Here is an 18,868-nt window from a genome sequence, read left to right as displayed (position 1 = left end):
GCTCCTGAATAAAAACTATGACTCAGACATGTGATCGCACACAACTGTAGTATAACGTTATGTTTTAATGAACGGCAAAGCTCTCTGGCCCATTTACTACTGTGCTTACCCTCTTTATGCAAAAAGATAAGAAATAGACGAAAAAAAGAAAGTGCTGATATAGTAAACGTCTAAAGAGATTTTGACATCTTATGTGGTGAAAAGGAGTTTACGGCCTGCGATTTGATTGCTTATCCAGCTACTTATTTCTTTCTGTTGGAACTATAGGACCGAGTAAGCAGCTAGCGGTCTTGAACCCAAGTCAAACGGATCGATTTCATCTCTTTTTGTTAACCGTCAGTGTTCGACACTCAATATGAAACACTGCTATCAGGAGCTACGTTTCTATACAAAGAAAAAGGAGAGCTGCCCACAGTCATGTGGTCCAGCCCACAGCATTCTCACTGAACACTAGCATGTACACCCGAGTGTTGTGTTCCCATCAACGCCGTGCTGAGCTGGAGTCAATAAAACCGCCAACTGCTGGAAAATCATTTGACAGTGGACTGAATGGCGATCAAACACCTTCACATTGCAGCCAGAGCCTGATGGTAGCAGGTGTTGGTGCGTACATTGTCTGGAAAACCATCTTAATTAGCCGTACCCCTTAAAGGTCGCTACCCGAAGCAGATCAGGAATTGCAAATTGTCAACTGAGAGCTGAGGAAGAAAATTGAAATTATTTCAAATTCAGACTCGTAGGTGTATATCAGTGTTGAGTGAAAAAAAAAACCATTTAGGTGTATTCACTATGGCAGCAACAAGTTGCTTTCAAATGGGAGTCTGAAAACAGCGGCTCCTTTATGGCTCAACTCTGCCTGTGTGAAAAGGCCAGTGTGTGGGAGAAGCCACCTACAAACAGCAGCCTGCCTTTTCTTTGCAATTATATCTAATTGGTGCCAATAAACTGAAATGTGTGAGTCATAGTGATGCTTTGCGATGAAGTTTTCTTTCTGATGAACTTTGCACAACTTTTTAAAATCAGGCACCGTACCTGAGGTGTTGAACAGGTACAGTAGTGTGTTTTTGCAGGGTTTTATTCCTCCACAGTTGATGTCAGTGAGTTCTGCCCTTATCTCGCCCTACCTACACACTTACTTTGCATTATCACAGCTCTGTGGATCCATTTGCTAGCGAGGTCTCTGATGAGTCATCAAATCCGGTAAGATCACATAATGCCTTTGTTATTGGTGACTGAACTCCAAAATATGGAGGCAGGTGTCATCATCTTAAGTCGCATGCATATAACGACCGCAAAATGTGCATGATCAATATGGAAGCTAGACGTTCCCCCGCAGTCACTGCGATCCTCACAACATACCTTACAACTTTGTTTGATAGTTAGAGGCACATCGGAGCCAACTGTGACTATTTGCTGTACTAAGAACAGTAAGAGAGATGGCAACATGTGAATAAAGGTTCCAGCACAAAAGATGAGTCAAAAACACAAGTGCTCTTCAACACCAATAATAAAACCTCTTTACAGCCAACGCTTTCACTGCAAGAAGAGAGTCTGTGATGAGAGCTGAGGGAACTGAAGACTGTTGAGATGTGAGAGTTATCTGGATTTTCCTTTAAGGTGTATTAAACAAAAGCTCAAACATCAGACAAAATATATTAGGCCAAAACTAAAACGAGATCATTTTAATGTCTCAATGTGTGTGTGATGTTGTGATTATTATCACCTGGTGAAAGAATTATGCCACTATAATAACTCAGGCTAAGCAAAGTGTGTAAAGCGTGAATCCATAAACAGCCATTTTTAGCCTATATGTAATACAGACTGATTATTTTACCCAGTTTATAAAACATCAAGCTCAATTTCCACCTTTTAAAGATGGTGCCATGATAGCCATTTAAGCATGCTCATTCACATCAGCAATCTGTGAAACAAGACACCAAAATGAATGCTGAAACACTTTGTTAAATAAGGTTCGGCCGTAGATCCAGCATAGAGTGAATGCACCTCAACAGAAAAGTGAGAATAGATCCACTCAATTATTACACAAACAAGAGTTTGACCTTAAATGCCGATCCCTGTTGCTTGCGAGGTAATAAATAAATAAAAATAAATGTTTAACGATGCATCAAATCTCCATGCTTGAACTCCTTTGGGTTTTATATGACGCCTCTACAGCACAGAATCAGAAAAAAAATGTTCCTGGCAAGTGACTAAACTCATGAGAAAATATGTATCTTTCCAGGAAAAATGTATTTGAGGTCTCTAAAAACTTTCATCTTGGCCTTCAGTATAGCAAGCATATAAAATGAGGGAAAACTATAACAAAGAGTGGTGGTGTTACCCTTTCTATAAAAAACAAGGCCAGCATCCATTTTCTAATGTCAGCCTGAAAGCCACAAGTCATCCTCCCCCTTCCTGAGATGCCCAAAGGTGAAATGTTTTTTTCTTTTACTCCATATCCACAACTATTAAATTCTAGCATTTTAATTCACCTTTACATTATACTGCAGTTCCACATTCCTAAAACTCCACTGTGAAGCTGTGGCTTAAGTGCAGTGCAGTGCAGGATCGTTTGGGCCACAAGGTGGAGCTGCTGTCTTTCTTTACAGCTCATGGACTGTCACGTTGTCAGGAGTTTTAAGTAGTGATGTATGTGTAATCTTAGGCCTGTCTTGAGGTAATATTTTCTTGATTGAATCCATTCCTTTAGGGTTATCTCACCAAAATCACATTAAAATAATCTTCACACATTCCAACTGCTTGCAGAAACAGTTCTTGAACCGTTCACATGGGGCTCGAACAGCTGTGCTTACCTTCTTGTTGGAAGAGCTTTGGTGTGTACATCCCGAGTCCTGATTATTATTGGGGGCAGACACATTGTTCCTGAGAGAGGGAGAGTGCAACCCTTCCTCCCCTTCTCCGTCCTCCTCTTCCTCCTCCCTCCCACTCTCTGCTGAATGTTCAAATTCATCACTCTCTTGGTCCATCTCCTCCTCATCCTCCTCTTCTTCGTCCTCACCCTCTTCCCTCTCCTCCTCCTCCCTTCCTTGCTCCTCCCCTCCCTCTGTCCTTTCCTCGGTCTCCTCCTCCTCTGGGTGGCTGCTGCTGTTGTTGTTCTCCTCCTCTTCCTCCTCGTCCTCGTCCTCTTCGAGTGGCGGCTGGCCTCGCAGCCGTCTCTGCTCCGCCCCCCACATCCATCGGGCTCCTTTCTCTTCCCCGTTCAGTTCATTTCGTGGGCCTCCCTCATCGTCCTCCCCCTCTTCCTCTCCCTGAGGGCCATTGCTGGCTCCCGACTCGCTGGGCGCCCACGGTGGCTCTCCCTCACCATCAACCTGTGATGCCTCCGGCTGCTAAAATACAGAGAAAAGAATATTTGTGAGAATGATCTCGTGAGAAAATCCATTTGTTGTACTTCATAGTGCAAAGACGTTCCTGTTGAATCTGAAGAAAACTTGAACTTCTTAGTGTTCACATGACAGTTTGAGTCAATAATCTGACAATCTCCAACACATCTTCAGACACCTCTTGCCTACGGTTTGTTTCCTAAGCTTTCACACGAAACAGAACGATTTCAGAAATGTCAGACGCTCGGTCTCACCCTCTGCTGCAGCTGCTCATCCTCCTCGACTACCCGGTTAATGTGCTCATCCTCATCGCCCTCCTCTGCCGCCTGCTGGGTTGCCCGGGCCGTAGAGGAGGCGTTACCTCGCACTGCCGGACCCCCGGGCCCCCGACTCCGCCTGCTGCTGCTGCCCCCCGACAGCAGATCCTGGTTCATTTCCAAAAGCCAGCTTGCTACCTCCTGGACCTTCGCTAGGCTGTCTGAGGAGGAGAAGGGCTTGGCATTCTGCAAAAAAAACACAAAAGAAAGCATAATTAATACAGATGATTAGCATTATTCTTTTCTTCTATCATGTTTTCCTCTGAAGTAAATATTACTGACATTCAGAATTTGCTCTTGAACATAAACTTAGGTCTTGGAAAAGAAATGGTGGCGGTGCTTGGCGTCAGATCACAGGACTGGATGCTTCGCCTCGAATGTGAACGAGTGAGCAGAACAACCTTGAGAGCTCCTCAAATTCTAACAAAGTCAATAGACAGAATCCAGTCTGCAAAAATACAAAAGCGAATCACTGCTTAAATCCACCAGAAGCTTCTGAAGTAAAGGTCTGAATGTACCTTTTCATTCTGGAAAGAATACTAAGTATATACAGTATGTCACTTCTGAAATACCTCACCGACAAACACCATCACCACACAATGCAACAAAGCTGAACAAGGGCGTAGGGATGAGTTTAACATGTGAAGGGGCACATATCGGAAACCTGACAGATATCAAATCATTTTTGAGTTGGACAAATGCGCCTACATCCAATATTATCCCCGTCCCCCCAGGTTCCTACGCCTATGCCCGAGTAATTTCCCTGAAATGTAAAAGTATTCAAAATAATACAAACTAGCCCTTTTAATTAAGTGTAACATATCTAATTTGTGTGTAATTAAAATCAAAACAAACATGCCTTTAAGTAGAGCTTTAACGCGGTTAAACTGGATACACATCCAGATTTTTAATTGAAGCGAGTGACATGAATAAAATTACGAAAGAAGAAAGAAAACATCCAATTTTTTTTCTCCGTTTTGGTCTGAGTTATTTCTAAAGAAGCATGGCTCCACATGTTAAGAGTAAGTCAAGAAAAGGATGGACTGACTTGCATCCTGCACGCTTACACCGACCCGCTTTAAATGATGACCTGGAAGCATGTTACAACCAGGTGCAGGTGGGGTCTATAAAGTCACACAGACACAGGCTGAACAACAGGTGTGCTACTCAAGAGGACGTCACTACCTCTTTGATGGACGCCCCAATCACATTTCCCATCTTTGAACTCAAGATTCTAAAGAGATAAACGTAGCACACACAAAATCAAGTCAACAGCGCGCAACACACCGATCTAATCAGCAACGCTGCCGTCATTCAGTCGATTCCTTGAAGCCAGTTTTACGTGTGCAGGCATGAAATCAGGATAAATTCTGAAAGATGAGAGCCTTTAAGAACTCACCTGCTTGATGCAAAACGTTTGCTCTGAAGCAAGAAAGATTTATGTGAATATTAGTGAGAGGAATGTAGGTTGAGTCAGTAGAAGCTGATATCGATGGTTAGGTGGTAGGACGCTTTTTCTTAAATAACTGGGGTGCCTTCTGTGGACCTCTAAACCATAGTGCAGATATACTAAAACTACACTTGTTGAGCTCCTACCGACTGAGGACTCATCCCACTGCTGACTGGCACCCTTTAAAGTATCTCTAGACTGTGAGGTCACTGTTGCACCCAAGCCAGGGGGAGCAGCTGATGTCAGGCCTGAAAGAGGATGGACCAACGCAGCCTCTCCCCCCTCTCATGACCCCTCCATGGTGGAATGTGCACTCGGACTTGCCCGACACAGCACACATGTGCCCAGGGAGCTTCCTCATTGTGGTCTTTCTGTGATGGCATGATTTGGTCAGGGCTTTTTCCACAGCCGATGTTCACATATGTGCAGCTATGGGAGGGAGGTTTTTTCATTTTTACAAAAGGTTTGTATCATACCGATACAAAATCCCCTCTGAAACACAACTCACAACACAAAGATCACAACTGGCTTGAAATAAATCCACTGTTAATTCATTTCATCTAAACGAAGATGAAAGAGTCCTTCCAAACAGTCATTCTGCATCGTCCACAGCCAAAGGAACACCGACAAATCCTTTTTCAGCTCAACCTTTCAGGAATAAAAAACAATCTTTCAGGTTTTAGCTTCTTTTATGAGTCATGTGGGAGTTGATTATTGAACAAAGAAATGAGGTCAGCACTTCCATACTGGTTACACTGTCAAAAACAAGTTTATTTTTGTCCATTAGATTACAAATTATCTTTATTCAGGCAGCTTTAAGTGTGCCAATAGATATTTTAAACCCCCATAAAAGGTCTTTAACTAATCTTAACTGTGACAAATTGAGAATCAGCTAGGCAGACTGCAGATCCCCCATCTCCAAAATCCACTGCACAAGAAATGAAAGATATCTAGTGGAAGCTCACAAAGATTTATCTACTTCAGTTCATACCAAGTTCCTTGACCTTGAGGGAAAAGTCACTGGTCCCTTTGTAAGGCTCTTCTTCCTCTATGCTGTATAGTCCCGGTGCTGCTGTGGTGGGAAGCATTAGACCTATCTCAAATTGCACAGCCCTCCCCTCTGGGGACTACCAGTCCATTGCTGCGAGCCTAGAAAAGGAAAGCTATGAATAGCTAATATTTCCCAGCCTTTTACTGGAACGACTAAGATTCTGCAATTAGTGTCATTAACACATCTCGAGATGTGCTTGTTAATATTACTGCACAGAGTGTGAAAAAAGAGACACAATCAAAGGCCTGGTGCTGAGGAAATTGTTGAAAAGTATATCAGATCTGACTTTTTTTTTTTTTTTTGAAGCCAGCAGTTAAATGTAGAGTTAAATGACAAGCAGAACATTTAAAGAAGAGCAGGTTCTACGGTTGCAGAAACAGTTTCTCTCTTGTGTTTTGGTGCAGCCTGCATGTAGAACGATTCAATTCCGGCTACAAATGGCCCTTAGCATGCACACACAAGTTTCATTCATCAGCCTCTATTCTTAGTCCAGGAGGAACCGTGAAGTAGGCAAAAATAGCTTTGGAAAACTGGGGAGGGCAGGTGTGAATATGTGTCTCCTAACATAAAGCCTCTGAGAGCAAACACGGAAAACAATGTCAGAGTTGTCATAAGATTAGGATCGCAAGAACACACGCTTAGTTTAGAGTCAAACGCGCAGCTTTGTTCATCATTTGGATTCAGAAGGAAAAGTGCTGCGACTTTATCTGAAAAATAGGACGAAGAGAATCGAACTCATTCCATTCATCTGTCATGACAAAATATCATAAAGCCACTCCAAAAATCTGCCTTGAAGACCTAATCAATCATTTTGCTTTTAGGCTATTCAATACCTAAAAGGTAAATATCGTTGCACTCAATCAGTCAACCAGGAAATAAACTGTAAGGAATATTTTTTTTTAGATTGCAAGGATGGGCAGTATAGAGCAATGTTTGTGTCTTTTTAGAACAAAATATGACAAACAATATACGTCTTCATATCCATTTAGCATATTTGCATTAATAATTCTGACAGTATTACACAACACTAAATATTTGCATTCTGTTTACCATCAGCCAGCGTCAGTCCTTAACATGTTTGCTTCAACAACATCAGCAGCTTTTTACCATCTGAAAAACACTGCCAGAATGAAAGGAATAGTGTAGAAACCAGACTTAGAAAGACTAATCCATGCGTTTGTCTCCAGCAGGTTAGACTGCTGTGATGGCCTGCTCACTGGGCTCTAAACTGTGGGCTGTAAGACAGCTGCAGTACATCCAGAATGCTGCTGCTCGAGTCCCGACCAGAACCAGGAAATACGACCATATTAGTCCAGTGCTCAGGTCTCTGCACTGGCTTCCTGTCGCTCAGAGAATAGACTTTAAAATAGCTCTGCTTGTGTACAAGTCTCTTCATGGTCTAGCGCCAAAGTACATCTCTAGAGCTATATGAGAGCCTCAGGGAGGGGTCTCCTGCTGGTGCTCAGAGTCAGGACTCAACAAGGTGAGGCTGCGTTTCAGTTTTATGCTCCTAAAAACTGGAACAGTCTTCCAGAAGATGTGAGACAGGCCTCAGCTCTGACAATGTTTGAATCCAGGCTGAAAACAGCTCTATTTAGCTGCGCATATGACAACTGAAAGTATTTTATCTGCACTCTTCGCTTTTAATTTAATTCATTAATGATTACTTTTAGGTTTTATGGCATGATTTTATTTGCCTTGTTGTGATTTTATGTAGCTGTAAAGCACTTTGAGTTGAATTGTGTATGAATTGTGCTCTACCAATAAACTCGCCTTGCTTGTCATCTCCTGTCTGAGCTCTCATGTAGTATATTAATCAAAACAAAAGGTACATCTTTCCGTTTGATATCAGACGCTGCCAGCTGCTAATAAATAAAAATAAGTCGACAGGTTAACCAGCAGACATTGAATTTTTTGCCACACCGTCGGACAGAATCACCACAGATGACTCTCAAAGTCACAAAATTTTTTAAATTATTTTACAATCACTCAACAAAGCCATTCAATTAGCAATAATGAAGTAAAGTTTGCTACTTTGTCGAAGAAGAAAACGGAAAAAAGTAGTCACCAATACATGGGAAAAGTTAAGTTTCTTTTATGTCAGTGGGTAATGACAAAGCATTGACAATTTCCAACACTTTTTGTTGCCTTATCCAGCATTTAACTTAAACATGCACTTACTAAATGCTGCAAAACTTCAAAAAAAGAACTAAAGACAAATCTAAATAAAAGGAGGCAAATTGCACCCGTATTTTCCACCACTGCCAACCAATACGTGGAACCGTAAATAAGACAGTCTCACTTAGATGTGCCCTTAAGAGCACTACTCTAAAAGCAGCTCACTGAGAAAAAGATGTTTCTTCGGTCTGTGAGAATAAAAACATGTTCAATGCGTGTCCGCTGCCACAGAACGGCAGTGCAACACACACCCATACAGTTCCTGCTATAGCTGCTGATGAGGAGGGATGGGGATTTCTTCAGGGTGTGTTGCCAAGTTGGCACTTCACAAATAAAGCCACAGCTGTGGCGCTCACAGACATTAACTTGAGCCTTGTGCACAGGCTCAACACAGGGCACTTCAGCAACCATATGCTGTCTTCTCTCCGATGGATTTCGACAGTCTTCTACACAATCTGTGGTGGAAGTCAAACGGCTACGAAAAACAACTTTCTGACGACAGCTTAAGACCTGCAGGAAACGTGCACCTAACATCCCCACCTAACATCTGGCACTAAAACTTATTTTTGCTGTAGAGGTAAACAAAAGAGACACAAATCAGCAAGGCCTTGTTTATGAGCTACACTATTATAGCTCGACGCTGTTTGTTAAAGCACAATAGCAAGCACTCACTGCTGACCCGAACCAACCCCGAGGCAGTCTGGGATACAATCTAATCATAGCTATAATGTTTTTGTGCCGCAAGGAAGCAATTTCACATTAGCTGTAAATGTCTTTTCGAGGGGCATCGTAACCCAATGTGAAGAACCAGGGTGGGTAAAGCATTAGAACTGTTCAGTATCACTCAGACGTCCTGATCTATTTGTGGTTCAAGCAGCATTACCCTCAAGAACCATGCTGATCACGTTATAAAAGAGGGGCATATTTCTGCAACCGCACAGTTTTCACATCGATAAAGCAAACGCTAAGAAAAGAGAAATATCTCTTTCAAATCGGTCGAGACCTTAATCGGTTCATTTCTGGTTTTGAAATAGTTGAAATCTGACGCCCAAGAGGCTTAATGATCCCGAAACGACTCAATATTTCGAGCACGGGAGCCTTGCTGAGAGTAAGAAAAGAAAATTAGAGGATTGAGCCCAACAACCCCAACTGGCAGCAATAAATCACGTCAATGTGAGCTTAAACAGAACGATTGAAGAGAGCGAAGAAAATGTTTGGCGTTAAAAGCAGATAGCCACATATGAAGGGCTTCGCTTACATTCCACAGTATCAACAGGGGGGAAACTTTTGAAGACTGAGCAAAACCAATACGAGTCATTAAAAGCTGAAAGACAACAACTTCCTTTTAAAAAGGTGTTTCGACTTTTGAGCAAGTTTTTTTTCTTCTTCAGCCAAAAACTTAATACTAGCCATGAGTGTCAAGGTTTCTTTCAAAATGTAGTAAAACTATAAATACAGAAACATCTGTGCCTTCGGTTCTGTGTAGAGGCCATTAATCGATGCATCTATTTTGAGCTGGTGCCCTGTGATGTCTCAAAGGAAGAAAGTGAAACATAAATCCTTGACGTGCTTGGCAGAGGAGCAACATTTTCCCCCATTTGTTCAGACAGGAAAACAATTCTATTCAACATAAATTGACATGACGGTTTTGTCTAAGCAATACGCCTTTTCTAAAAAACACTCGCTTATCATCTCTTTCCCTTTGAATTGTTGCTATGCAACCATTTAATAAAGCCAAAACATTCTCCTTTGTGAGTTTCTATCATTACTCGGGACGGCTAATAAATCTGCTTCGAAACCAAGAGAATCGAGTCTCCTCGCCAACTTTCAGTAGAAATCTGAAGGTGGTGGAAAACCTTTCAGTGCCAGTGTACTACTGAAAAAGTCATGTGCACAACAAGCAGTGAAGCAAAGGGAAGCTTCGGAGCTACCACCGTGCTAGAGACCCCTGTGTTAGAGCCAAGTCGCACTCATTCACACAGCGGCGTATGCACACACGAGCTTGTTTGGTTTGAATTTGCTCCATCAGAAAAAGCTTTTTCCTTCAAGCAGCAATCACTGTAAACCACAGGCAGACTAAAGGTATCCATTTCAATGACTGCAAACTGAAAGCAAGTCACTGTTGTCAAGGCAGCGAGACAGCCATTAAATCACCTGGTTCCATTAAAGGATCAATTACTGTACTTCTCTCCAGGGTGCAAGGTTTTATACCAGAAAAAAAAATGTTCCAGACAACCACAGCAGGAAAACAAGAACTCGCAAGCAGTGCTTTCTGCATTATGCTCTCAGGGACCACAGGTTACTTGCGTTGAGCACAAATATAATTTCTACCGATCAAGAGAGACGAAAGTGATGCGTGTCCGTGTCATCGGGAGCTTACGCATCGTTACCTTTGGACGAGGTGGGCAGCCGGTGGCCAGACGCTGCAGCTGTTCTGAAGTATGGCTGCAGGAGAGGAGATCTGAGCAGCAAGCTGTGCAGCCCAGTCTCTTCATCAGGGAAGAGATGATGCTGCAGCCACAGCCACACATCGACTTGCTCATTAGTAGCCTGGCTGTTCTGGGGTTAGAAGATGTGGGGGAGAAAAAGACTAGCTGCGATCTGCAGCCACTTCCTGGTCCTTACTGAATACCCCTCAGATGTCCTTAAAGCTGCAACGTATTCCACAAGGTGCTGCTCCACAGGTACTCCATCAGAGATCGGGCTGGTTTTATTTACAGCGAGTACGATACAGATGCCAATGCTCACCTTAATCCAGTCAAGGTACTTGAGAGGTAGTCAGTCTATTTCCCTAGCGATTGCTTACCACTTTCTCCAATCCTCTTGATATACTACTGTAGCACCTCCACTATTGCCAAACTCATTGCATCCACATAACACCACACTTTTGTTGTTTAAAAAAGAAAAAGAAAACAAAAGAAAAAAAAAACAACACAAGACACAGTGTCTGCCAGCACTCCCTTCCGTCTCCTACTATTTCCATCCGTTCCTTTCCTCTCCCTCCGGCTGCTGTGTAATGAGGATGCTTTCCCTGCGAGCGCTGCTGCTGCTGCTGCTGCTGCCACCACTACACACCCCACCACCACCAGCAGCTGCAACAGTAAACCGCTCACACGGAGCTCCTCCAACTTGCCGACAAAAGTGCTTTTTCTTCAACGAAATCCGAGCTCCTTGCAGCGCCGTTAATTGAGGAAGCGGTGGCACAATATCATAAGAAATCCACGCCACTCTACACGCAGCCAAAGGACTGATAAGGATACTGTGGGGGAGGTGTCCCATAGTCATTTAAGAGACACAGAGCACAGGGATCATCGTGATAATAATCTGTCTCCATGGTCAAAATGCCACTGTTGATCACTATAATAATCTTTTTTTTTTTGCTGCAGCAATGGCTATACAGATGTACATAAGAATCACATTAATTACACCCACCCCCACACACACACATACCTATGAGTGCATTTTGGAGCAGCAGTGTTTAGTGGTATTGAACTTTAAGGGTACAGATGCACTGGTCTCCTGTGTAACAAGTGATATGTAAAGATGCAGGAATAAAGTCAATCACAGTTAAACCAGTTGTACATACTGTAGGTACAGGACAGTTCGAACACAATCAGCAACGTATAAAATGGCAGCAGGAGCAGGTCGGTATGGGGGGGGGGTGGCAGAAGGAGCTGCGTCGAAAGAGAACGGGAGCTTCAGTTGAATGACCGAGGTCAAGCAATGGAGCAAAGAGCTGGTATGTAAATACTGTCAAGGTTCAAAGACAAGCTCCCAGATCTGTACACTGTCCACGCATGGAGCTGACATTATCTTTGTTAGGTCAACGTAGAGATAGCTCTGTCTGTGAGCTGGCTGCCGCCGTCATTGCTCTTCAGTCTGTCAGAGTACGATGACGTGCATTTTGTGCTGGTAGTTCAGTACTTTTTTGATATTTATCATCGTGGATTTTTAACGGTATTGTTGCGGACAACCAAATTCAACCATCAGGCTATCACTCCAAAGTAATAATCGATCTCAAATAAGTCACTTTGATTTGTTTATTCTGTACATGCTGTGCTTACAATACTCTAAAGCTTTAATATTGCAGTTTTCTGTTGGCAGCTCAGCTGTTTTGGTCATTAATCATTTCTTTCAGGTAAAATGTCTTGCTGTGAAAGACCAGTTCTGATTATGCACACATCAATAAATCTTTAAAGATGTTTTTTAATTGCTTTTGTTCGAATAAAGCATCTTTTTTCTTTTTTAAATATAAAACTACAGTGTTTAAAATCATTTAAGTCGTACTGAATTGTAACACAGGTGAAGCTCACCCTTTTTTAATTTAATTTTAATTGATTCATTCAGCTGTCCATATAAGAACAGAAAATAGTAAAAATAGAATTAACGCATAAGAATGCTTTGATAGATAAAACTTCAAAAAGCTTCATTCACCAGGTACTCGTGCAGATTTATCCTCTTGCTCAAACTGAATCCAACTTAAGTCAACTTACTTTACTTTAAATGCCTCTAAAACCATTTGGATACGGTTTGACTGGATAGACTGAAAACAAAACAAAACAAAAAAGTCTCTGCATCTGGACTGCCCAATCTATTAAGTTCAAAAAGCAGGCTTTATTTTATTACTGCGAAGGCTTTATAACCCAACTGCCATCACTCTCCTCTCAGAGTGACGCTGCAAAGGTGACAAACCTTTATTCCTCCATCTCTTCATGTTACATCAGCTGCGCTCGGTACAAAAGCCGGTGGAAAGAATGATGCAGCACTTAAAAGCTGCTATTAATGCTCACTGGCACATCTTTGTGCTCTTGATGAGAGGTACCAAAGGAGGAAGATCACTGAGACTCACAGAGATTTCCTGAAACACCAGGAGTGCCACCTTCCCAGAACAAACGCCACAAAACAGCTAAAACAACCTCAATCTATGATCTTCAGAAAGACAGTTCAGTGTGGGGCAGAACAGGGAGGCATGAGAACATTTTAGAGGTCATTCCCTCACCTAATGCATGCAGTAGTTTACACCACAGCCACACTGGACGAAATGCTTTGAGCTGAATCTGAAGGCAACGAAAGGCACGTTCACCGTTTTGTGCTTTTCTTGCCCAGGACTGTAAGACAGAGCAGGGTGAGAGGGTGCCCCATTCATTATTTATGAATATTGCTTTTGACTGTGTCAGCTCACTTCTTCAGTATTGATCCATAAAGCAGAGACTCGCTGCACTAAGGCACAGGGTCTCTCAGGAGGACGCAACACAAATCTAGCGTGCTGCAGCTAGAGGGCGCAACAAAATCAAACTTCAGTGGGTCGAGTAGCTTTAGTATATGACATAGCACTTATCCCATCCCCATTTTTGTCTTGTTAATAAATTACTCAAGCCTTCTTCACGCAAGTGTGACCTTCAACAGTGTGCTTATTACCACTGTAACATTGGATAAATCATTTGATCATAAACTATTCATGTTTTCATCTTCTGCCTTTTTGGGGTCAGTTTCATCATCTGTGGCAGTCTGTGAAGCCCCATTGGGTCCCTGTGCAGTTTGAAACCATGTGGGCAAAGTCTGACGACGGGTGCACTCAGACCAATGTCCAGTCAGGAAAAAAAACACACCAGAGAAAGGAAGACAAGAAGAGACTTTGCAGAGAATCTACATGTCCACACCTCTACAGTTTGCGCTGCAATCATTCCTTTCCAAGGAAACCACAAGCATCTGTTTTGGGGAACTTTGGGGAAAGAGAGAGAGTTCTGTAAGCTACGGGACAGACACGTGAAAGCCTGAAAGATAAAGATAATTCCCAAGTGTGTCCATTGAAGCACTCTATTTCATAACAAATAAACAAAAAAAAGGTAACACAATACACTTAAAAGTCCTATAACAATATTCTAAGTACTATATCAGACTACAATGGTGATAACACACCTATTGAAATTTCAACTTCTGCAACTTCTTCTTCTCCCCTTGCGTCGTTGCAGAGTAGTTAGCGGTAACCCTCCGTCTGTGACGGAGAAGATTGCAACTACTGGCGCATCAACTTGCGCCACCTATATGGCCGGCATGACACCGTGACATCATCGCACAAGCCATACGGTTAGCTAAAGAGCACCAGCTGTGGAGGAAGATCTCAATTTCAAGTGATTTAGCATTTGAGCTTCTATTCAAGTTCAAATATGAATAGTAACTACAAAGATAACAAAAAGGTTCTTTCAGAAGTAAAATCGAAGTAGTCAATAAAAAATAAATTAAAATAGATATGTCCAATACAAGAAATTATCTTTAGTCATTGCCCTTTGATTCATGACTGCATTCAATTGTCATTTTCTATTAAGGAATAATATGCTGATTATCAGACAAGTTGTCATGACCCGACAGTCCAAAGTGACAAACTGGATGTATTCACTTTGCCTGATCACCAGTGCAAACCTTAAACCAGTATGCATGTGTACTATACCATTATTTTCCTGTAAAAAAAAGCTACAAATTAACCAGTAAGCATATACAATGCTGTAACCCGAAGCCAAGTTGTGTAAAAATCTGTTCTTATCAAAAGAGGAAAAAAGTCGCTGAACTTGATACCGATTCTGAATACGCACTTAAAGTCCACTGAGAGGCCTCATATGTTAATCACCGACAGTTAATACTTTAAATCTTTGCTTTACAGACATGAAAGATGACACCTAACCCACTCTGCAGACTATGTGGGACACACTAATTGACTTTTTCTCTTCCAGTATTGATTCTAACAGACACCGAATGCTAATCTGGTGCGCGTCTTGAAAAAGAACACAAAAAAACTGCACCGCGTATCATGATGTCCGTGTCGTCTTTAAAAGCCCACATCCCTACTTGATCTATAACTTTAAAGCCATGATCGCTTGCCTGCTACATGGTCAAGTGTCCCGTGAAGATTGGTGCAGCCATGACTGACACAATAACAGACACAAACAGCATCTATAAGTGCATGTATAAGTTCTGTATCATAACTTTGGTGGGAAAAGAAAAAAAACAAAACATACATTCATCACATATCAATACTGGTTGTTGACTCAAGTCAAACCCGTACAGCACAGACCCCAGATGTGTCTACTGAACATACATCCTGCAGAAATTATGATAACAAAGAATTTTCATGGTCATTTAGAAGAATCACTCAACATGTGACTGAGCTTGCATATGATTCCTCTGAGAAGGCTGCCCTCTAGTGGACAAAGTCAGAAAACGCCAGCAAGGCAAAGGCAAACGTGCTCCACTGTTTCAGGAGCAGTTATTATGAAAAGCACCCTCGTGTACTTTTAGCAAACTGTAAGTGAGACTGAATTTTATTGGCCAAATCTGGAGATTATTAGAGACAGAACTGATACACAGGTATGGTAAAACATTAAATAGATTTATTCAAATGAATAAATTCGAGCATCATCACAGCTCCTTTGGCAAAGCAAGCAGGACCAGTAAAGTTACAACTGCCAGTCCTCCAAAACGTCTCCACATTCTCATTCTCATCGAGCTCACGTCTTCAAAGTTTAAATACTGCAAGCGTGCACGAAAAAGGCTTTAAGGTGTGTTTTCTAGGAAAAATCCCCAAATACTTTAAACCTAAAGTTAATCACCTGCTAAATGCGTCAACTAGAACACGGCATTAAAGCTGTTTAAATTCTGTTAACTTCGAATATGTGCACTAGCAGCAAATTGTGTTGTCCCTATCCACCATCAGTAGTGAGCGTGCTCATCGCTGTTTTTAAATTATTTACAGAAAATGAGTGGGTGAGAGGTGTGGGACTGATGACTGAGTGACACAGAGAATAACTAAATCTCTGTTGCATGGGAAGCAGTTTCAAATTCAAATCTACAGGACTTTTGTGGAGAATGACAGCTGTACATTCCTTCCTTCACAAACGCTGCAGTAGAATATCACCTTTTCAGTATAAGACAGTCGTTTCTCTAATCTGAAAGAAACAAGCAAAGCTACACAGCGACAACTCAGATAATCACTTTGATAATCCCTGCCATCTATTTTGATGGCTCTTGATGCTTTGTTTCCACAACTTTCAGCTGAGAAGTAGTTTGAATACGAAACGTCGTTTTTAAAATGGGCTCGAAAATAAATCGACTCGACTTGAATACAACAAACAACAGCTTATATAATCTACTTTTTCACGGTACAAACGCCAGTCGTTTCAGAGTTCATCATTTCAGGAATTTAGGTCTGGAACAAAACGAGACGGCACGAAGACACGAGTGAGGAAGCTGCACTTAAACGAAAATTAAATCCCAAGCCATCGCCCTAAATTATTCATACTATATATCAAATGTCGACGTTCCGGTCCCTGAGACTCGATGAACACTTTTCGGGTAGAAGACAACGTTTACATTTTGACATCCGAGTGCCAGGCCACAGTTTAAAATGCAGCAGCAAGCCAAGCTAGACAATGCTTTGTGCTATCACTTTACTTCTAATACACCAGCGCGTGCCTGGAATGAATTATTCAGGACTTTCACCACACATCTTGGCTTTAAGAAACAGTCCCTCTTATGGCTCTGAACCCTAAGTGTACAGAAACCCCCCGTAAGTGCATTCACACTGCTAAACAATCGCTTTTGACAACCAGACATCCATCAACGTTTACTACTCAAATGTTACTTTGCTTTAAGGAATGTTTTGCAAACTCGACAATATATTCTACAAGGTTTACGAATACCAAAACAATCAACTGACAGCACAAAGCGAAAAATATCAAATGCATTCAGCAACCTTGAATTGTCTTTTCACTTCCTTGTTTTGACACACACCAGAAGATAATCGGACCACCCCGTTTGCTCTTTACGACTCCAACAACTTCCACTTTGTCTCGTGCGCAAGTGTGAAAAGGTCTGCATCCTGCCTGAGATGTTGACAATGAAACACAGGGTGCGGCCTTCCGTACAGGCACCAGAGCAATCATTTTCCACGTCTCTCTTGATGTCTGACCTTTTCCCCCTCACCTTCCAGTAAATTAAACGTTATTTGCGCTCTACTCTGGCTAATTAAAAGATGTCACGATATTACGACTTTTGTTACCATATAGCTTGTTCAAATCCTGAAACAACAGGCCAAATTCACTTTGACAACCAATCTCCTCCTTTTCTCTTGAGCTATCACGAGCTGAATGTACAGACAGGGGAACAAATTGAAGGAAAAGACAGACTAAATGCCTCAGAGAGGTGTTGGGCCAACACACGCTGCCAGGACAGCTTCAGTGGCATCTTGGCTACGACTCTACGGGTAAAAAGACCTCCACTGCATAACGGAGCCACCAGACCCCTGCTATGTAGGGGCCCAAGAGATATGGTTTGGCATTCATTGTGACCCACAGCATTCATAAAAGTGCAGATCACATTTCCAAGGTCAACTAGACCTTTAAATGTGACCAGATAATCAATTATCTTGATAATGAAACTACTGCACTAGTGTGTGATAGAAAACAAACCTGCAGAAGTTTTTGACCTATAAAGACAATGAAATTCAAGACTGTTAATAGCCTTTACTACCACAAAGGACTAAACTTTATAAAGTGGCCCTTTTAGGACAGTTTACCCAAAAGCATTAATGTATTTTGCCCTTTATAATAAATGTTCTGATGCAGCATCTTCCTTCTCAGCAGGGAGCTTTCTTTGCTCAACAGAAAGTAACTTCAGTTTATTCAGGGGTTGCTTGATTTTCTTTTTTGCAAGGTGTTTCCTTAGGGGAAAAAAAACCCAGTAGTATTCATGTTGCTTGGTAACAAGAGGGCTCAAGATGGCGTCTTATTAGCTGTTCACAACTAAAAACAAACACTGATATGTTTGTGCTTTACAGTCACGATCAATATATTGGCAGAAGGACTCCGCTTCTTCGAAATATTATCAGCCTTTTTCCAACAACACGGTCGACACGGTGCTGTTCACTGGAGAGAAAACAACCTCGCTGATAAGCGCTTCACTGAGCAGAAGTTAAAACTTCCCGGGCCCTTGACAAGTTCACACAACAGCGCTGTTTACTTACAGTTCTCTTTTTATTTCTTTGCTCAGGCCACGATTAATCTTTTCCACTCCAGTTCCTAATCCAAGAGTTGATCCTTTCTGTGGACAAAGAGTGAAAAACCAGTCAGTGCAGCAATCTCAGAGCTAATCAATGAGTTAAAAAAAAAAAAAAAAAAGCCACAGAGCCGACTGGAGAAAACAGGAGGGTCAGACGAGTGAGATAAGAGGGAAGAGATTTCAGAGTTCATCTTTCCAACCCGTGACAGAACGGATGCTTTTGGTTTGTCTACAACAGACTGCAAACAACCTGGCACACCCTGCAACACCTGCAACAGCATGTAGTAATGACTCAACATCACAGATGTGTCAGTTCCTCATCTGCATCATCAAATGAGACGTGAACTATGAGCAACTGCATGCAAACAACAATACGCTTTACCCTCCCCAACTGTGAGCTCAAATTCCTAAAGTTACTCCGTTCATCTAAAACTTTACATTAAGAAACCGTTCATTTCATCTATTCATTCATTTATTT

At 41.9% G+C, this 18,868-nt stretch overlaps 1 protein-coding gene across 5 annotated transcripts in view; it reads right to left on the bottom strand.

Moving 5' to 3' along the window:
* The window catches only part of fbxw7 (F-box and WD repeat domain containing 7), a 90,683-nt gene that overhangs the window by 57,155 nt on the left and 14,660 nt on the right, over nt 1–18,868 (bottom strand). For 2 of the 5 annotated variants that reach the window (XM_072384873.1, XM_072384875.1), the window contains exons 3-5: nt 18,356–18,432; nt 3,599–3,847; nt 2,814–3,350 (exon numbers count right to left, since the gene is read on the bottom strand). In XM_072384873.1, the coding sequence (XP_072240974.1) occupies nt 2,814–3,350; nt 3,599–3,778 (717 nt within the window). In that variant the 5' untranslated portion in view covers nt 3,779–3,847; nt 18,356–18,432. Of the gene's footprint in view, nt 1–2,813; nt 3,351–3,598; nt 3,848–10,730; nt 11,191–18,355; nt 18,433–18,868 lie in introns of those variants that run through there. The other 3 variants (XM_072384872.1, XM_072384871.1, XM_072384874.1) reach the window with 3 other exon arrangements.

The sequence above is a fragment of the Leuresthes tenuis genome, unplaced genomic scaffold (genome assembly GCF_036924035.1).
Source record: "Leuresthes tenuis unplaced genomic scaffold, fLeuTen1.0.hap1 SCAF_4, whole genome shotgun sequence".
NCBI classification, from domain to species: Eukaryota; Metazoa; Chordata; class Actinopteri; order Atheriniformes; family Atherinopsidae; genus Leuresthes; species Leuresthes tenuis.
Note: the sequence above shows the minus strand (reverse complement) of the source record. Positions and strands in the feature narration are given on the sequence as shown.